This window comes from Mustela putorius, unplaced genomic scaffold, assembly GCF_011764305.1.
Source record: "Mustela putorius furo isolate JIRA1106 unplaced genomic scaffold, ASM1176430v1.1 tig00001093_pilon_pilon_pilon, whole genome shotgun sequence".
Taxonomy (NCBI): domain Eukaryota; kingdom Metazoa; phylum Chordata; class Mammalia; order Carnivora; family Mustelidae; genus Mustela; species Mustela putorius.
Window position 1 is genome coordinate 401,458 of NW_025421565.1, and position 19,157 is coordinate 420,614.

The 19,157-nt window shown below is 37.5% G+C and overlaps 1 protein-coding gene and 1 pseudogene across 1 annotated transcript in view; both read left to right on the plus strand.

Annotated features, from left to right (window-relative positions):
* The window catches only part of LOC123393938 (ERO1-like protein beta), a 64,865-nt gene that overhangs the window by 15,111 nt on the left and 30,597 nt on the right, over nucleotides 1-19,157 (plus strand). Inside the window, exons 3-4 of the mRNA XM_045087303.1 lie at nucleotides 17,836-17,956; nucleotides 18,086-18,132. Coding sequence (XP_044943238.1) covers nucleotides 17,836-17,956; nucleotides 18,086-18,132 — 168 coding nt within the window. The remainder of the gene's footprint in view (nucleotides 1-17,835; nucleotides 17,957-18,085; nucleotides 18,133-19,157) is intronic.
* LOC123393944 lies at nucleotides 6,154-8,506 on the plus strand (annotated as a pseudogene).

The following is a 19,157-nucleotide window of genomic DNA, read 5'->3' on the forward strand; positions in this document are numbered from 1 at the left end:
CCCTGATGATGCATGATGTTGAGCATCTTTTCATGTATCTGTTGGTCATCTAGATATTGTCTTTGGAGAAATGTCTGTTCGTATCTTCTGCCCATTTTTTAATTGGATTATTTAGGATATTTTTTTTGGTGTTGAGCTGTATTAAATTCTTTTTTTTTAAAGATTTTATTTATTTATTTGACAGGCAGAGATCCCAAGTAGGCAGAGAGGCAGGCAGAGAGAGAGAGGAGGAAGCAGGCTCCCTACGAGCAGAGAGCCCAATGCGGGGCTCGATCCCAGGACCCTGGGATCATGACCTGAGCTGAAAGCAGAGGCTTTAACGCACTGAGCTACCCAGGCACCCCGAGCTATATAAATTCTTTATATAATTTGGGTAATAATCCTTAGTTGGATATGTCATTGCAAATATCTTCTACCAGTTAGTTATGTTGTCTTTTAGTTTTATTGGTGGTTTCCTTTTCTGGGCAGAAGTTTTTTTTATTTTAGTGTCATCACAAGTGCTTATTTTGCTTTTGTTTTACTTGCCTCAGGAGACATACCTAGAAAGATCTTGTTATGGTCAACATCAGAGAAATTACTGCCTGTGCTCTGTTCTAGGAATTTTATGGTGGCAGGTCTCACATTTAGGTCCCTAATCCATTTTGAGTTTTTGTGTGCAGTGTAATAAGTCCCATTTCATTCTTCTGCATGCAGCCATGCAGTTACCCTTTGTTGAAGAGACTTATTCCCATTAAATATTCTTGCCTCCTTTGTCAAAGATTGACAGTAGCATCATGGGTTTATTTCTGTGCTTTGTATGCTGTTCTGTTGACCTAAGTGTCTATTTTTGTGCCAGTACCATACCTTTTTTATTACTACAGATAATAGAATTTGAAATCTGGAATAGTGTTCCCTCCGGTTTTGATTTTCTTTTTCAAGATTTCTTTGGCTCTTCAGAGTCTTTTGTGGTTCCATACAAAGTTTAGGATGTCTTTTTTCTAGTTCTATGAAGAATGCTGTTGGTATTTTGATAGGGATTGCATTAAATGTGTAGCTTGCTTTGGGTAGTACAGAAATTTTTACAATATTTGTTCTCGTAATCCATGAGCATGGACTGTCTTTCCATTTCTTTGTGTCATCTTCAGCTTCTTTCATCAATATTTTAAGTTTTCACAATCAGGTCTTTTCACCTCTTTGCTAAATTTATTCATAGCTGGTTTATTATTTTGGGGACTGTTGTAAATGGGATTGTTTTCTTAATTTCTCTTTCTGCTGCTTCCTTATTACTGTATAGAAATGCAGCAGATTTTTGTACATTGATTTTATGTCCTGAAACTTTACTGGATTCACTTTTAGATGTAGCAGTTTTTTGGTGGAGTCTTTAGGGTTTTCTACACAGAATATCATGTCCTCCGCAAATAGTGAAATTTTGATTTCTTCCTTAACCAGTTTGGTTGCCTTTTATTCCTTTTTGTTGTCTGATGGCTGTGGCTAGGACATCCAGTACTAAGCTGAATAAAACGGTTAGAGTAGATATCCGTGTCCTTTTTCTGACCTCACGGTAAATGCTCTCAGTTTTCACCCCATTGAGTATAATGGATTTTCTCTATAAGGCCTTTATTATAGTTGAGGTATGTTTCCTCCAAACCTACTTTGTTGAGGGTTATTGTTGCTGTATTTTATTGGATGCTTTTTCTGTATCTGTTGAAATCTGAAGCTTCTTTTCCTTTCTCTTACTGATATGATGTATCACATTGATTGATTTATAAATATTGAACCACCCTTGCAACCTGGGAGTAAAGGTTGATCAGGGTGAATGATTTTTTTTTAAAGGATTGTTGGACTTGGTTTGCTAGTATTTTGTAGAGGATTTTTGCATCTATGTTCATCAGAGTTATTGGCCTGTAGTTTTGTTTTTAATTTAAAAAATCTTAATTTTTTGTAGTTTTTTAAAAGATTTTATGTATTTATTTGACATTTGACAGAGATCATAAGTAGAGAGTGGGGCGGTGTTGGTTGCAGGGAAGCTAGCTCCCTCCTGAGCACAGAGTGGAAGGCAGGGCTCAATCCCAGGACCAGGGGATCATGACCTGAGCTGAAGGCAGAGGTTTAACCCCCTGAGCCACCCAGGTGCCCCTGTAGTTCTGTTTTTTAATGGTGTCTTCACCTGGCTTCAGTATCAGGATGATACTGGCCTCAGAGAATGAATTTGGAAATTTTCCTTCCTCTTCATTTTTTTGAAATATTTTGAGAAGAATAGGTATTAACTTTTCTTGGAATGTTTGATAGAATTTGCCTATGAAGCCTTCTGGTTCTGGAGTTTTGTTTGTTGGGATTTTTTTTTTTTAAGATTTTGTTTATTTATTTGACAGAGAGAGATCACAAGGAGGCAGAGAGGCAGGCAGAGAGAGAGGGAAGCAGGCTCCCCGCTGAGATGAGAGCCCCATGCTGGGCTTGATCCCAGGACCCTGGGACCATGACCTGAGCTGAAGGCAGAGGCTTTAACCCACTGAGCCACCCAGGCGCCCCATGTTGGGAATTTTTTGATTACTGATTCAATTTCATTGCTGGTTATCAGTCTGTTTAAATGTTCTTTCTTCCTGTTGCTGTTTTGATAGATCATATGTTTCTAGGAATTTGTCCATTTCCTCTAGGTTGTCCAGGTTTGGAGTATGTAATTTTTCATAATACTCTCCTGTAGTTACTTGTATTTCTGTGGTGTCCATTTTTACTCTCTCTCATTTGCAATTTTGTTTGGGTCCTCTCTCATATACCACCCCCCCCTTTTTTTTAATGAGCCTGGCTAGAGGTTTATCAGTTTTATTTATCTTTTCTAGGAACTAGCTCCTGATTTCATAGATTTCTTCTATTTTGTTTTTAAAAAATTTTCTGTATCATTTATTTGTGCTCTAATCTTTATTATTTCCTTCCTTCTGTTGGTTTTGGGTTTTGTTATTCTTTTTGTATCTCCTTTATATGTAAATTTAGGTTGTTTGAGATATTTCCTACTTCTGAGGTAGGCTGGTATGATCCTAAACTTCCCGCTTAGAACTGCTTTTGCTCCATCCGCAAGAGTTTGGACCATTGCGTTTTCATTTTCATTTGTTTCCATGTAATTTTTATTTCTTTGAGGTCTTGGATGACTCATTCATTGTTTAGTAGCATGTTATTTAATGTTGATGAATTTGCGCTCTTTTCAGATTTTTTCCTGTGGTTGACTTCCATTTTCATAGTGGTGTGGTCAGAAAAGATGCATGGTATGACTTCCATCTTCTTGAATTTGTTCAGGCTTATTTTATGGGCTAATCTGTGATCTGTTCTGGAAAATGTTCTGTGTGCACTTGTGGAGAATATGTATCTGCTGTCTTAGGATGGAATGCTCTGAAAATATCTTTTAAATCCATCTGATCTGGTGAATGGAGCCATTGTTTCCTTGTTGATTTTCTGTTTGGACAATCTGTCCATTGATGTAAGAGGGGTGCTATAGTCTTCTATTATTATTGCATTCCTATCACTTAGGTTTTTTTTTTTTTTTAATGTTGTTAACTGTGTGTTTGGGTGCTCCCATGTTGGGTGCATAAATATTTATAATTGTGTATCTTCTTGTTGGAGTCTCCCCTTCATCATCATATAGTGTTCTTCTTTATCTCCTGTTACAGTCTTTGTTTTAAAGTCTGTTTTGTTTGATTTAAGTATTACTACTCCAGCTTTCTTTTGACATCCATTTGGATGACGAATCTTTCTTCATCCTCTTACTTTCAGTTGGCAGTTGTTTTTACATCAGAGATGAGTCTCTTGTAGGCAGCCTTATAGATGGCTCTTGTTTTTTTTATCCACTCTGTGTAATTCAAAGACAGCCCATATCTTTGGATTGAAGTGTCTAGTCCATTTACATTCAAAGTAGTTATTGGTAGATATAAATTTATTACCAAGTTGTTACTTGCTTTGTGATTGTTCTGTAGTTTTTCTCTGATCTCTCTCTTGCTCTTTTTTGTGGTGTTTTGGCTTTCCTTAGTGATAAACTTGGATTCCTTTCTCTTTATCCATTGCATATCTATTGCTGGCTTTTTTTTCTTTATTTCTTTCAGTGTAACAGAATTCATTGTTTATGCACCACACCCAGTGCTCCATGCAATATGTACCCTCTATAATACCCACCACCTGACTCCCCCGACCTCCCACCCCTTCAAAACCCTCCGATTGTTTTTCATAGTCCATAGTCTCTCATGGTTCATCTCCCCTTCCAATTTCCCTCAAGTAAAGTTTCAAGTCATTCTCTTTTTTTTTCAAGTCATTCTTATGAAGTTATTCTTCATCCTAAATTTCATGATTGCTTTGCTTCCTCCTCTTAGTGGATTTCAAAAAACATATCAATTTTTTAAATTTAATTTTTTAAATTTAATTTTTTAAATTTAAATTTCAAAAAAATATATCATCAATAGTGACTTTATCAAAATGTAAAAATACAGAAGATTGTTCTGCTAACAGGACTTATGGATCCATTCTTCCTGGTTATTATAGGAAAAGGAACTTGAACTTCTAAGTCTTTTGTAAATAGTAATTCAGTCTGTGTGTTACATTCTGAACAGTTAAAGTTTTGATTACCATGACTAGTAAGTTTCATAGATTTTTTTTCCCTACTGACTTTTCCTTATTTTCTCTAAGTAAAACCTGCTTGTGAAGGCCAACATAATTTGTGAGTGGTCTCAGATTATGCACTATGAAATGACTGAACTTATCTATAATTGAGAGTAGGGAATGGATTATTACTAATCTTTTTAATTTCCTATTTGCTTAGGTTGGCATTTGTGTACTATAATTGTTAGACTTAATAAAGTTATCAGTCATTATTTATTGAAAAATCTTAATATAGAAAACTAGAGAAGATAATATAACATAATAAGATAATAAAATAAATTCATTTTATTTATTTATTTATTTAGTGACTAGATATTAACTTTTTGTACTATGTTTTTAAAAAGAGAGAAATGTAGATAAATTTGAAATCCCCTATGCCCTATTTCCCAATTCTGTTCTCTTTCCTTCTTAGAGGTAACTACTATCATGAATCCATCTATGGTTTTGTTTTTATTATATATATAAAATGATGGTTATTTTACATATGATTTTATTTTTTTCTTATATAAAATAATACTGAATTTAACATCCAAATTTATTTTTACACTGTACATATTGCGTTCTAGATCTATGTTAAAACATGGGAGATTTGTCTCATTATTTCAGCTGATGAATGGTTTTTATCAGATGACTATTACCTATTTTACTTATCTGTTCCTCTACAGATAGACATTTGAATTATTCAGATTTCTTACTTCTACAAATTATGTGACCTTGAGTGCCTTGTAAATTTTTTTGGCATACAGTAGGAAATTTGGCATGCACTATGAGATTGCTGAACCTTATGATGCCCCCGTGTACCTGTTCTTGATATTGCCTGAGGGCTTTCCATAGTGTTTGTATGGCTGTGTACTGTCTCTGGGGCTGAGAACTGGTATTGGTCTCCACATCCTTGCCAAAAATTAATAATGCTTGCAGATGAAATAGCATCTCATTTTTGTTTAATTTGTATTTTGTTGATTACTAGTAAGTTTGAGCATTTTTAATCTGTTTATTGCATATTAGTGTTTCTTAATGAATGCCTACAATATATGTCAAGCACTGTTCTAGAGTAGTATTAAGCATATAGTGGTGGACATGACAAATTCTTTTTCTCATGAAGCTTAATCCTTTTTGGAGATCTGCAGTAAAAAAGTAAAATATATAAGAAGTAAGTAAAGTGGTGATGAGTGCCTGAGAGAAAGATAAAGCAGAGAAGGATGACAGAGGGCTAGGGGTGTTGTGGATGGGGATGGGGAAGTGGCACTGTTTTAGATTGGGTGGTGAGAGAAAGGCACAGCAATAATGGGACATTTGAACAAAGTGCCCATAAAGGCACAAGTTGTAAGTCATAATATGGCTGCCTGAGAGAGAAGTATTCTAGGCATGTATAATTGTTAGTAAAAAGGACCTGTGACAGGAGTGTGCCTAGATGATTTGAAGCCTCCCAAGAAGGCCAGTGTGGTTGGAGTACAGTGGTCAAGGGCAAAATAGTAGTAGAAGACTGAGTCAGAAGATGTTAGGGATGGGGGCAGGGGGGGGGGGGGGGGGGGTGGAGGGCTTGAAGACAGCTACGAATGCTGCTTTTAAATTGAGTGGAATGAAAAGTCGCTGGAGGACTGGAGTGAATGCTTTGAGGCAGCCGGGTGCTATGTTATGTGGTTATTGTACTAATCCAGGTAAGACAGAATTGTGATAGCTGTAGAAATGATGAGAAGTGGTCAGATTCTGGACAGATTTTGAAGAGCGAGCTGACAGGATGTGCTGAAGGATTTGATGTGGGGTATGGAAAAAGATAGGAGCTATAAATGACTGCAGGATTGGGAAGTAGCGGCCTCTGCTCCAGCAGCAGCCTAGAGAGCAACAGCGAGCACATCGCTCAGCTTTCCCACTTGTTGCCACCTTTGCCTCCTCTGCTATGCCCCCAGCTTCCTTCTTTCCAGGCTGCGGTTAACCCATATGCCCACTGGGCTGCACAGTGGCAACCCCAGCATCATGATGAGTGATGATAAACCAGGTGATCACCTAGACTTATTCTGTATACCTCAATCATTATGCTGAGGATTTGGAAAAGGTGTTTATTCCTCATGGAATTATGGACAGGACCGAGCAGCTTAGTCAAGATGTGATGAAGACATCTGTCTTCATCGTAGACCATCATATCGTAGACCTCTGTCTGCTCAAGGGAGGCTATAAATTCTTTGCTGACCTGCAGGGTGGTATCAAAGCACTGAACAGAAATTGTGATGGATCCATTCCTATTACTGTAGATTTCATCAGACTGAAGAGCTATTGTGATGACCAGTCAACAGGGCACATCAAAGTAAATGATGGAGATGATCTCTCAACTTTTTTTTTTTTTAGTTTTTATTTATTTATTTGTTAGAGAAAGGAAGAGAGAGAGAGAGAGAGAAAACAAGCAGGTAGAATGGCTGGCAGAGGCAGATAGAGAAACAGGCTCCTGGCTGAGCAAGGAACCCAACACGGGACTCGATCCCAGGATCCTGGGATCATGACCTGAGCCAAAGGCAGTGGTTAACCGACTGAGCCACCCAGGCGTCCTGATCTCTCAACTTTGACTGGAAAGAATGTCTTGATTATTGAGGATAAACTGACACTGGCAAAACAATGCAAACCTTGCTTTCATTGGTCAAGGAGCATAATCCAAAGATCATCGAGGTCGGAAGCTTGCTGGTGAAAAGGACCCCTTGATGTTTTAGTTATAAATCAGACTTGTTGGATTTGAAATCCAGACAAGTTTATTGTAGGATATGCCCTTGACTATAATGACTTCTTCAGGGATTTGAATCATGTTTGTGTCATTAGTGAAACTGGAAAAGGAAAGTACAAAGCCTAAGATGAGAGTTCATGTTGAGTTTGGAAGCATCTGGAGTCCCATTGAAGTTATCAGTAGAATGTTCTAGGTCTGTGGCCATCTGCTTAGTAGAGCTTTATTGCATGTAACTTCTCAGAATTTTATCCACTTTGTAATTTAGAAAGATCCGTTGCTGCATTCCTGAAGTCTTTATTCACAGTATGAGCCTATAGACTGTTGCTCTTTGTGTGGAGTATTGTTTGACTTGTGAATGAATAATAATCTCTTAAAACACACCACTGTTGAATGAAAATATTGACATTGTATCTGTAAGAAACATTTAAAGAGAAGATATATTAGTTTTTTAATTGGTATTTTTATTTTATATATTCAAGAAAGAACAGAAGTGATTGAAGATTGTTAGCTCTATACCACTGTGTGTTTAGAAGAGTAAGGAGCAGTGAGTTTTTGTATCAGAGACAGCATCTACAGTATTGTTCTGTTGGGTAAACCATATGTCTTGGAATTATTTTACTTAGTAGAATTAACTGTTTTCTCGGGTTTAGTCAGATGATTTCCAGGGAATCTGTGTCAACAGTTCATTTTAAATACAAATCAATAAATTCCAAAAAACGTTAAAAGAAAAAAGATTTGGAACTAGAAAACTAGGAGTTGCCGTTGACTGAACTGGGGATCCTTGCAGGAGGAACAAGTTTGATGGAAAATTATAGTTCAGTCTTGGACTTGCTACATTTGAACTGCCTTTGAGACATCAGTTGGAGATGTCGAGCAGGTAGTTAGATCCACAAGTCTCAATTTCAGGGGAGAGATAAAATGTGGGAGTCATGTGTGAATATATGGCATTTTAAAACCATATGACATTACCCAGGAAAGAATATAACTAGAGAAGTTATCCCGGGATTGGGACTTAAGTCACTATAGAATTTTAAGGTAAAGTGCCTTTTAATATTCTTTGCTGTTGTTTCTCCATGGTGAAACAACATGGGGTTGGCGTGGGGTGTGGAGGTGGGATAGTATGTACTTTTAAAATATTATAATTTGGGGGTGCCTGAGTGGCTCAGTGGGTTAAGCCTCTGCCTTCACCTCAGGTCATGATCTCAGGTCCTGGGATCGAGCCCTGCTTTGGGCTCTCTGCTCAGCAGGGAGCCTGCTGCCCCCTTTCTCTCTGCCAGCCTCTCTGCCTACTTGTGATCTCTCTCTCTCTGTCAAATGAATTAAAAAATCTATATTATTTGTAGGCATTCCTCATGCAATCTGATCACAATTCTTTGGCCATATGCATTATTAGGGCTTGTCTTTTAATTTTGCTTATAGATATTTTGTTGAACAGAGTTATTTTTAAATTTTTAAATCCAAGTATAACAGAAATGCAATAAAGTATATAAATGTTAAGCATAAAGGTGAGTTTAATTTTACAAAGTGAACCCAGCTCTGCAACAACCATCCAAAACAATGTACTTGCTGCCCTGAAGATTGCTGTGTGTACTTTTCTGGTCATTACCACTGTCCAAAGTTAACCATGATTTTGAATTACAGTAGCAGAAGTTATTTTTGCCTATTTTTATAAAATAATATGGAATGTATTATTTGTGTCTGACTTATTTTATTAAGTATCATGTTGTGAGAGTCACCCATGTTCTTGGACTTAGTAGTAGCATTTAATTCTTTTTTCATTGGTTTCCATAGTTAAAACTGCACCAAAATGTTCCCATCCTATCATTGATAGTTGGAATTTTCCATTTCACAGCCATTCCAAAAAATATAGTGGTGGACATTTGGTGTTTGCATTTGGTATGCATCTATGTAGAATATACCTAGAGGTGAAATTAAGTAATACTGCCGAGACGTTTTCCAAAATGACTTCTAAAATACATTGCTACTGGTAGTGTATGAGAGTTCCTCATTCCACAACTTCTCCAGCAGTTGGTACTATAACTTTTAAACAGCCTTACTGAAATATAATTGACATGTAGTATACTGTACCTATTTAAATATGCCTCTTGGTGTTTTGACAGGTGTGTACACATGAAAATCAGTTTAATCAAGATAGTTATTTTGTTTACCACCCTGAGAAGTTTTCTCCTGCTCTTTGGAAATCGCTCTGGTCCTTTTCTTCCTGCCCCTGCATTGCCCACTTCGAAGGCCACTAGTTTTAACCCAGCGCCATCTTGACAGGAAGTCCCCTGGTAAAGACTAGGAAGTTGTGACGTAAGTAGCTTGGCATCCATCTTCAAACTGACTTTTAGAAAAGCTGGAATACTTCCCTTCAACCCACTTATAAGCCAGACCGAGCCAGCTCTGTTAGCATTAGATTAGCCTTCACCATCTTTTCTGCTGCTGTGGCTTTCAGGTAGGGTTTGGGATGAAACAATCAGCAAAGCATCACCACATAAGAATCCTCAAGGATAAAAGTTCCTCTAAATTGTATTGTTAATAAGAAAATAGGAATTTATGTCACAATTGCTTTGTTCTTAACTATTTTCAAAGATAAGACTTCTCTAATTAAGTAACATAACTATAGTTACCATCTCAGCTGTAACTAGAACTTGCCTTCTTGCTTTATCACATCCTGTATTCCAGCTGAGTCAACTATGATACAAGTATTTCCATTAACTTGTATTATTAAGTTAATTGAATATTCCCATAGGAGGAAAAAAAATCCCACTGTGAATTAAATTGGCAATGTTTATTTTATTTTTTTTAAAGATTTTATTTATTTATTTGACAGACAGGGATCACAAGTAGGCAGAGAGGCAGGCAGAGAGAGAGGAGGAAGCAGGCTCCCTGCTGAGGGCTCGATCCCTGAATGCTAAGATCATGACCTGAGCTGAAGGCAGAAGCTTTAACCCACTGAGCCACCCAGGCACCCCGGCAACGTTTATTGATAGTGGATTTTGTGCAGCCAGCCTTATGCGGACTTCTAGTGGTTATGTCATGTAGCGGTTTCTCAAATACAAAATAAATTCTTGGCTATGATAGTAACATATTTAGGAACTACGTGATTTGTACTTGGTACACAAATAACTTTATTACCTTGTTTTTTTCCTGTTGTATAGTAAATAAAAAAGAAGGATGATTAGCTCTCTTATAGATGTTGCTGTTATGTATTTAAGACAGAGATGGTCTGAATATAGGTTAAAGTGAATATAGGTCAGAATTTATTTGAATGACTGTAATTGTTCCAAGATCTCCAAGTAGAGATCTTGATCTTATATTTTATTAAATGTGAGGTAGTATGGAAAGTGAATGATATGCCATGATTAAAGTGACATTGGTGCTACCAGTGAATACCATGTAGGAAGGGAGCTCCTAGAAATGCAGTTTTTGGTATTTTTGTCCTATAAATACAGAAGCAGTTTAAGTTAAAGGAATTATGAATGTAAATTTATTTCCTACTTTAGAAAAAAATGATTGCTATTTCTAAGTCAGTCGAAAAGGCTAGGTTGACTTTTGTATTTAACTACATTTCCTATATTTCTGTAAAATAATTTTCGAATGGAGATTATTATTAAAATAGGGCTCATAGTTTTAGTGTAGTTAAATAGAAATACTTCATGGAAGTTAATATGTATATTTTTCAGGTAACTTGTTTATCATTCCTTCAGGTAACCACTAATTGAATTTATGAAACTATCTAAATTAAAGACATGATCTCAGATTATCTGGTTTTAATTATATAAGATACAGCATAACATTTTCCATTCCCGATTTAAATCATTTTTCTTTTTTATTCCCTCTTTCTCCTTAATCAAAGCAAAGAAGCGTTCATTGACTGGGCGAGATATGATGATTCACAGGATCATTTTTGTGAACTTGATGGTAATAAACTATTGTAATGAAGTTATTATAACCTTAATCCTTTTATAAGAAATGGAAATCAGTGAAAATATAATCAGTTATACCTTGAATACACTGGGTATTGCTGAGTGGATCTTTTTATTCATAATAGCATTTATTGAGAGCTTATGTTCTAGCCATGTGCTGAGTGCCTTAAGTACATTATTGCTAATCTTTATAGTTACCTTGATAACTGTGTATTATCTCATGTCCTGGGAAACTGAGTCTCAAGAAGAGTAGCTTGCCCAGGATCACACAGTAACAAGAGGCTGAGATAGGATTCAATCCCAGATTTGACTGGATCCCATACCTATATTTTTCCCATCATGACACATCATCTCCTATGGACCTTTATTTCAAGCCACTCAGTTTAGGTCTATGAACATATAAACATGTTCACATTGGAATTTTCTGGAGGTCCCAACAAACATAAAGACACCTTGCAATATTGGGGAGGACTCTAATTTGACTTCCCCACAAGCCTTTTCCCAAGAGTCCCCTGGAATAGTATGAAGAGAGGGCGCTGTTCAGCAGTAACTACCATGACTCTTACTTCAGAAGGTAATTGAAGTGACTCAAAAATTTTGATCTAAGGAGAATATTCCCAAGAACTGTGCCGAGTAAACTTAAATCATTCACTTGGCCTCTCTTCACTTTTTACCTTGATGTCATAGTTGGTGGAGAAGAATTTGGGGTTCAGGAATGCATGGCTGGAGGCAGCAGGAGTTCCTCAGAACTTGGAAAGCACTCAAGTAGTCATAGAGCTTCCTAGAGGGTTTTAGGGGATCCATCTGTAGAATTGTGCTCATCCTCCAATCTGCCGTGCAGCAAGTTAGAGTGAGCTGCTACAATAGCACAGCAGATTGAGAGGTTGCCAGGAGGTGCAATGTTAACACCATGGCTTATAAGGTTTGAGCAAGGACATTTTTTGTTTTTCAAAGATTTTATCGATGTATGTATGTATGTATCTATCTATCCAATGTGAGCAGCCAGGAGGGGCAAAGGGAGAGGGAAAGCGAGAACTCAAGCAGTCTCCGGGCTGAGCAAGAAGCCTGACTCAGGGCTTGATCTAACCACCCAAAGATCATGACCTGAGCCTCAATCAAGAGTCACACATTCGGGCACCTGGGTACCTCAGTGGGTTAAAGCCTCTGCCTTTGCCTCAGGTCATGATCCTGGGGTTCTGGGATCAAGCCCCATATCGGGCTCTCTGCTCAATGGGGAGCCTACTTCCACTCTCTCTGCCTGCCTTTCTGCCTACTTGTGATTTCTGTCTGTCAAATAAATAAAATCTTAAAAAAAATTTTTTTTTAAGAGTCACACACTCAACCAACTGAGCTACATAGGCAACCCCAGCAAGGATTATTTTTATATATTTTTTTTAGTTGACAGAGAGGGCACAGCAGGGGGAGCAGCAGAGGGAGAAAGAGAAGCAGACCTCCACCCCCCTTCTGCACCCAGGTGAGCAGGGAGCCTGTCACAGGACAGTCCCTGGGATCATGACCTAAGCTGAAGGTAGATGCCTAACCAACTGAGGCACCCAGGCACTGCACCTGCCGCCAGTAAGAATATTTTTAAGAGATCTGAAAAAAAAATTTCTTTGGGTATCTGGATAGAATAATGGGAAATTAATAAATACTCCTGTTAGGATATTTAGAATTGACAAATGTTTCATCAAAGCAAGCTGTTGTACCTAGGTTAAGGATTGACTTCACTACTTACTCTTTAATTTGTTCTACGGTTGTCATTCTAATTATGCTTAGTGTTCAACACTCACAGTCACTTATTGCCAGCTTATCATTTTACCTATTTTTTGATTAAAATAAAACATTTTTAGTGCTTAATTAACATATTTTTAAATTAAAAATCATTTCTGTGAATATTTCTTATAGTAAATAATGTCAGTATATATTTCTTTTATAGGTATTTAACAAAAAATGCTACTCCATTCCAGAGATCCCTTGGTAAGAGCAATGATGTATCAGTCACCTCTCATCAATATAGTGTTAACTAATTTTTTAACATTGGCTGTTTATATTATAAAAATGGAAGAGATGTCCTATAAGAATTTAGGATTTCATAATTTAAAAATTAGTAATTTTTATATTATGTGTAGTCCTGAAACATATAAACCATTTTACTGGTTGGATTACCACTACTTCTCTGGGTGGTAATGTTTGTGTATGTCCCAATGATTTATATATACAATTTTTTAAAAAGATTTTATTTATTTATTTGACAGAGAGAGAGATCACAAATGGGCAGAGAGACAGACAGAGAGAGAGATGAGGAGAAGCAGGCTCCCTGCTGAGCAGAGAGCCCTATGCAGTACTTGATCCCAGGCCCCTGGGATCATGACCTGAGCCGAAGGCAGAGGCTTAACCCACTGAGCCACCCAGGTGCCCTATATATACAATTTTTTAAAACACTTCAGAGTAGCTTTAGAGTCATCGTCTAGTTATTTCAGTTATGTAAAATCTTTTGATTAAAACAATCTGAAGAATATTCACCCCAGTTTATTGGTATATATTCTCTACACCCCTGTTCTCTGTTTTGTTTTTGTTCTGTCTCTATTTGAAGAGAAGATGACCCTTATAGATTAAATAGTAGATTTTTAAATAATTTAGCAGTTTAAGGTAAGCTCCTTTCCCTACTCCTGTTTTGTTGTTGTTGTCGCTGTTGTCTCTATGCATGGCCTCTTCTCCTTTGGGTTTCTGCTCAAATGTCACCTCATCAGAGAAACCGGCTGTCACCTGCCTGTAGAAAGCAGCAACCACTCTCAGTGTGAGTGTTGACACTGCTGCCCACTCTGAGTACCAAGAATGACCAGAGAGTGCAGGGCAGGTTATTTAGTTAATCTGTTCATTGTCCATCTGCTCCAACTAGATTGTCAGCTGCCTGAAGCTTTGTCTTTCAGGTTCACTGCTTTATCCCTAGTGCCTAGAACAGTGCCTGGACATGGTACTTGCTCAATAAATGTTTGCTGAATGAAGTTGTTGGTTCATAAATAACCTATATAGTATGACAGATTTTTACTTTTATATTTTTCCTTAAAATTAGGGATGCCTGGGTGGCTCAGCCAGTTAAGCTGCTGCCTTCTGCTCAGGTCATGATCTTGGGGTCCTGGGATCGAGCTCCACACCAGGCTCCCTGCTCAGTAGAGAACCTGCTTCTCCCTCTCCCTCTGCCTGCTGCTCTGCCTACTTCTACTCTATCTCTGTGTCAAATAAATAAAAACCTTTAAAAATTCAAAAAAAAGTGTTCATTAATAATTTGTTTAAAGATTTTTTTTTTAATTTGACAGATAAAGATCACAAGTAGGCAGAGGGGCAGGCAGAGGGAGAGGGGGAAGCAGGCTTCCCACCAAGCAGAGAGCCCAATGCAGGGCCCGATCCCAGAACCGTGAGATCATGACCTGAGGCTTTAACCCACTGAGCCACTCTGGCACCCCATTCATTAATAAATTTAAAGTATTGTCTAAGACAGTAGTTTCCAAATCTGGCTGTGTGTCAGAATTATTTGGGTGCTTTATGAAGTATATGTTCTCCTCACCTGAATATTTTATAATGCATTTTAATAATGCATTACTAGCAGTCAAAGTTAGATTTGGTGATGGAGGGTGGGAGGCTCAATCCTGAGTCTACAGCAATATTTTTTATCCATCAACAAAAAGACTGCACGCTAAGTTGACCTGTGCTATGTTGAAGAGATATTTGGGTTAGGAGGTGTGGAGGACTGGCTCACATCCTCGAACATGCTGTGTAGCCTCCTAACACTAATATGCAATTAAGTGACCATGAAAAGAAAATTCATTTGGGGAAAAAAGGTATACTTGAAAAGGAAGAAAAAGCACTAGTTGAAATTGATGAATTCCCAGAATTAAGTATTTTGATTCCGTGGACATTCTTCAAATCCTTTGGGAATGTTTAGCATGGTCAGATGGAACAGTTTAGGAAGAGCTTTACAAAGGGAGCAAGAAGAGAAAGCTTTGGGGAGGAGGAAGACATATTATGGGTCCAAAGAGCATTTTCCAAATGAATGCTACCACTGTGCAAATAGAAAGAAGTTGTAGTTTCTGAATAGGCTAATTAAAATCATGTCACAGGTGGCCCCAGGGGAAGCATGGGGATACCAGCACTGGTGTGTTTTTGGGGGGAACTCAACCTGTGGATGCTCCCTCACCACTACTTCCTCATCTAGATGCCATGAAGTTCTTGTCAGTGTAGGTCAGGGCTTGAGAAACATTTTCTTCTGTAAATGGACAGATAGTAAAAATTTTAGACTTTGTGGACTGTACGGTTTCTCTTGCAACTACTCAGCTGTGCCATAATTGTGTGAAAGCAGTGAATGAATGTGGCTTATGTTCCCATAAAACTTTCTTTACAAAAAGTATACAGACCGCATTTGGACTATGGATCATAGTTTGCTAATCCATTCTATAAATTAACAAGACCTGCCTTTCATGATTTGAAAAAGTATTAAAAATTTTAAGAACCACTTAAACCAGCAATGCACTTTTGATTCAAGTAAGGGAGTACACATTAAGGACATTGAGAATATAAGTTTTAAGTTAAACATTGATATGCTGGATTTTACTCTTGTGATTTTCACTTCCTTAAGGTATAATGATTTAAAATGTAGTTTAATATCTTAATCTTGTTTTTCCTTTGTGGTTGTTTAGTTGCTTTTGTTGGGTTGATATTAGCCTGAGGTGTACATTCATAGTTGAGCCCACATTTGTGTAAACTTACATGAACACACACATTCTTAATATATGTGTATACACATATCTCAATGAATATATATGCTGCTGGTAGATTTAGTATTTGTAAGTAGTCAGATCAATTTTGCAAATGAGCTTAATCAAGACCACCTCAGAGAAATTAAAAATCTATAACAGAAGCTAGTGAATTGTAAAACTTCCGTTTGAACTTTAAAAGCCACACTCCATAATTTGAATCTTTCTTTTTTTTAAGGAAGATTTTTTAAAAAATTACTGTTTTTAACTCTTGAACCAGTCCATGTCCTTGGACAGTTTCTGTAAATCCATCTGTAAATTACCTATTTTCTGTGCCTTAACTTATATAGTGGAATATCTATTTAATGTTAGGGCAGAAATAGAGCCAGTATTCTTCAGTTCATGTTTCTATTGTCTGTAAGTTAGATCTAACTCATTTCTTTGTGTTCTTCCTACTTTCTACAGAAGTACCAAGTAGTTCTTGGATGGTATGGATCAGGATGCCATTTTCCTCTTAGAGTTATGGATAATCTCAGTTATGGTCACTGAATGCTCAATAAGTATTGTTGGTTAAAAGGAAAATACACTATTAGTAATGAAAAAAAGAGGAACCATATTTTAATGGCCATATTTGGCTCTGTTTTAAGTCAGGTGTCTGCATACTATTGATTTAATCTCATGACATGAAAAGGTAGGATGCATACAAATAAAGGAGTACCTCTGTGTCAACATAGATAGTTCGTTCATTTCCATGTATTATGATATTATGATCATCAATGTGTGAAGCATGATTATTACACATTTTCTAAAGGTATGAAAGCATGTATTTCCCTTTTCTATCCAGAATGTGAGCCATGATAATTAAGATCATTTTCTTTATCTTTTGTATCCTTCAGAGGATAGTCCAAATAGTGAAGAACTAGTAAAAACTCATTTGGATTTCAACACAGAAAATAGTTATTTAGGGGCACCCAGGGTGCTTAGTCGTTGAAGTGTCCAACTCTTGGTTCTGGCTCAGGTTGTGATCTTGGGGTCATGGCATGAGGCCCCGCATGGGGCTCTGCACTCCATGCCGAGTCTACTTCAGATTCTTGCTCCCTCTCCCCTGCCTTTGCCTCTCCCTGCTTGTGTGCTTGCTCACTCGCTCTCAAATAAATAAATAAAATCCTTAAAAAAATAAAAAATAAAATGGTTAATTTATATGTCTTAACAATTTCCTGAAGTTGTGTCTGCTGTATATTGGCTTGAGAGGGCAAAAGTACTCTCTATGAACAGTGATAGAAACAAACCATAATGTGTATTTGTTTAAACTAGAGCATTGTGTAATTCTAAGATCAAATTTGAATCCTGAAGTTATTGAGCCATTTATTTCCTAAGTCCAGAGTAGAGAATAGCAGGAAAATCTCTCTTTTTAGTATACTATATGCTAAAAAAATGTTTCTGAGCCTGTGTGTAGTTAAGTGTATGCATAGGGAAGAAATCAAATCAAGTAGTAGAACAGGTTATGATTCTGTTAGGTCTTTTTGATCCCAGTTGGTTAAAACGTAGGAATGATGAATGCCTCTCAGAAGGGGAGGGGTTTTCTGTTCCTTAAGAGAGCACTGAGTATCGAAAGGAAAGGGAGGAGTTGTTTCTTCCTCTCAGGAGTGTAAGTTATCCCGGGTCAAGTACAGTCGTGAGTATGCTAACCACTCTTTCACATTTATTGGACATTACTTGAAAAGCATAGCCTTTTTCTGACCTTTTAGTAGTTATGTTTGCATTACAGTGTTACATTTCAGATAACTGGTGACCAATGGGTGGTTTTGATGAATTGTTCCTTGTTCAGTTGAGCGATCTCCAGCTGCTCAGTATGTAGACCTGTTGCTGAACCCAGAGCGTTACACCGGCTATAAAGGGTCCTCTGCGTGGAGAGTGTGGAACAGCATCTACGAGGAAAACTGTTTCAAGTAACTGGAGGGGGTAGGGGAAGGAGGAGGAATGGCTAAAGGGAGGGTAGAGGAAGGGGAGTAAGATTCTGTTGGGAAGAAAATTATGTAAAACCATTTTATGTTTGAGTTTCACACTTGCTTTTTCAGGCCTCGATCTGTTTATCATCCTTTAAATCCTCTGGCACCTGGCCGAGGTGGGTTTTTCATACATTTCCATGTTTTTAGAGATTATTTTCAAAATTTCTTTGTACCTAAAGTTAATCTGAGTAAGTTTTCAGCTATTTTATATTTTCTTTAATTTGACCAAAAGTAAAAGTTTAGTTCATAGTTCAATATCAACTTTTCTGCATGTTTTATGTAATTGCTGGCATTTATTGAGTGCCTGGTATGTGTCAGGCCCTAAATAAAAGAGGAGTTTCATGGTAAATAAATCAAAATATATGAGTAATCCATATAACAGAGGCTTCCCAGGGAACTCTTAAAAATCTGGATGCCCAGGCCCTACCCCAGACTAGTTAAATCAGAATCTGTAGGATTAGACCCAAGTGGTGGTGGTGGTTTTTCGTGGTTTTTTGTTTGTTTGTATTTTTAACCATCCAGATGATTCCAATACGCAGGCACCTTTGAGAACCAGTTTCTCCCAATGTGCTTCTCAGACTTAAAGTGTGCATATAAATTACCGCAGAGCCTTTTTGAGATACAGGTTCTGATTCTGTGAGTCTTGAGGGAGGCACAGGATTCTAAGAGCTCCCAGGCGATGCCCAGCGTGCTGACTGGTCCACACACCATGTCTGAGTGCTGAGGGTGCAGAGTTGTTCAGATACTCGTGATGCCTGCTGCAGAATGCTTTCCGGCAAGGTCCCTGCTTGCCCCACTGGGCTGTTGAGCAGATGCAGTATGGCCGGCGCAGAACCAAACTTGACATTTCACTGAATTGGCTTAAATTTAAGAACTGAAGCAGTGCAAAATATTTTTGTCATTAAACAGAATTTTATTGTTTTGATAGCTCTGGCCTCACACACTGTATGATTATTGCATTGTAGCACATGTATGCTTTTTGCTTTTTAAAACGTGGATCTTAAGAAAAATTTTACTAAAAATTAGCCTTAGAAAAAAATAGAAATTATATATGTGGCTGGTATTATATTTCTGTGGGACAGCATTTTTGGAGGTTAATCAAACTTACTGGGCACATACTCCATCTGTTGTCAGCAAGGAG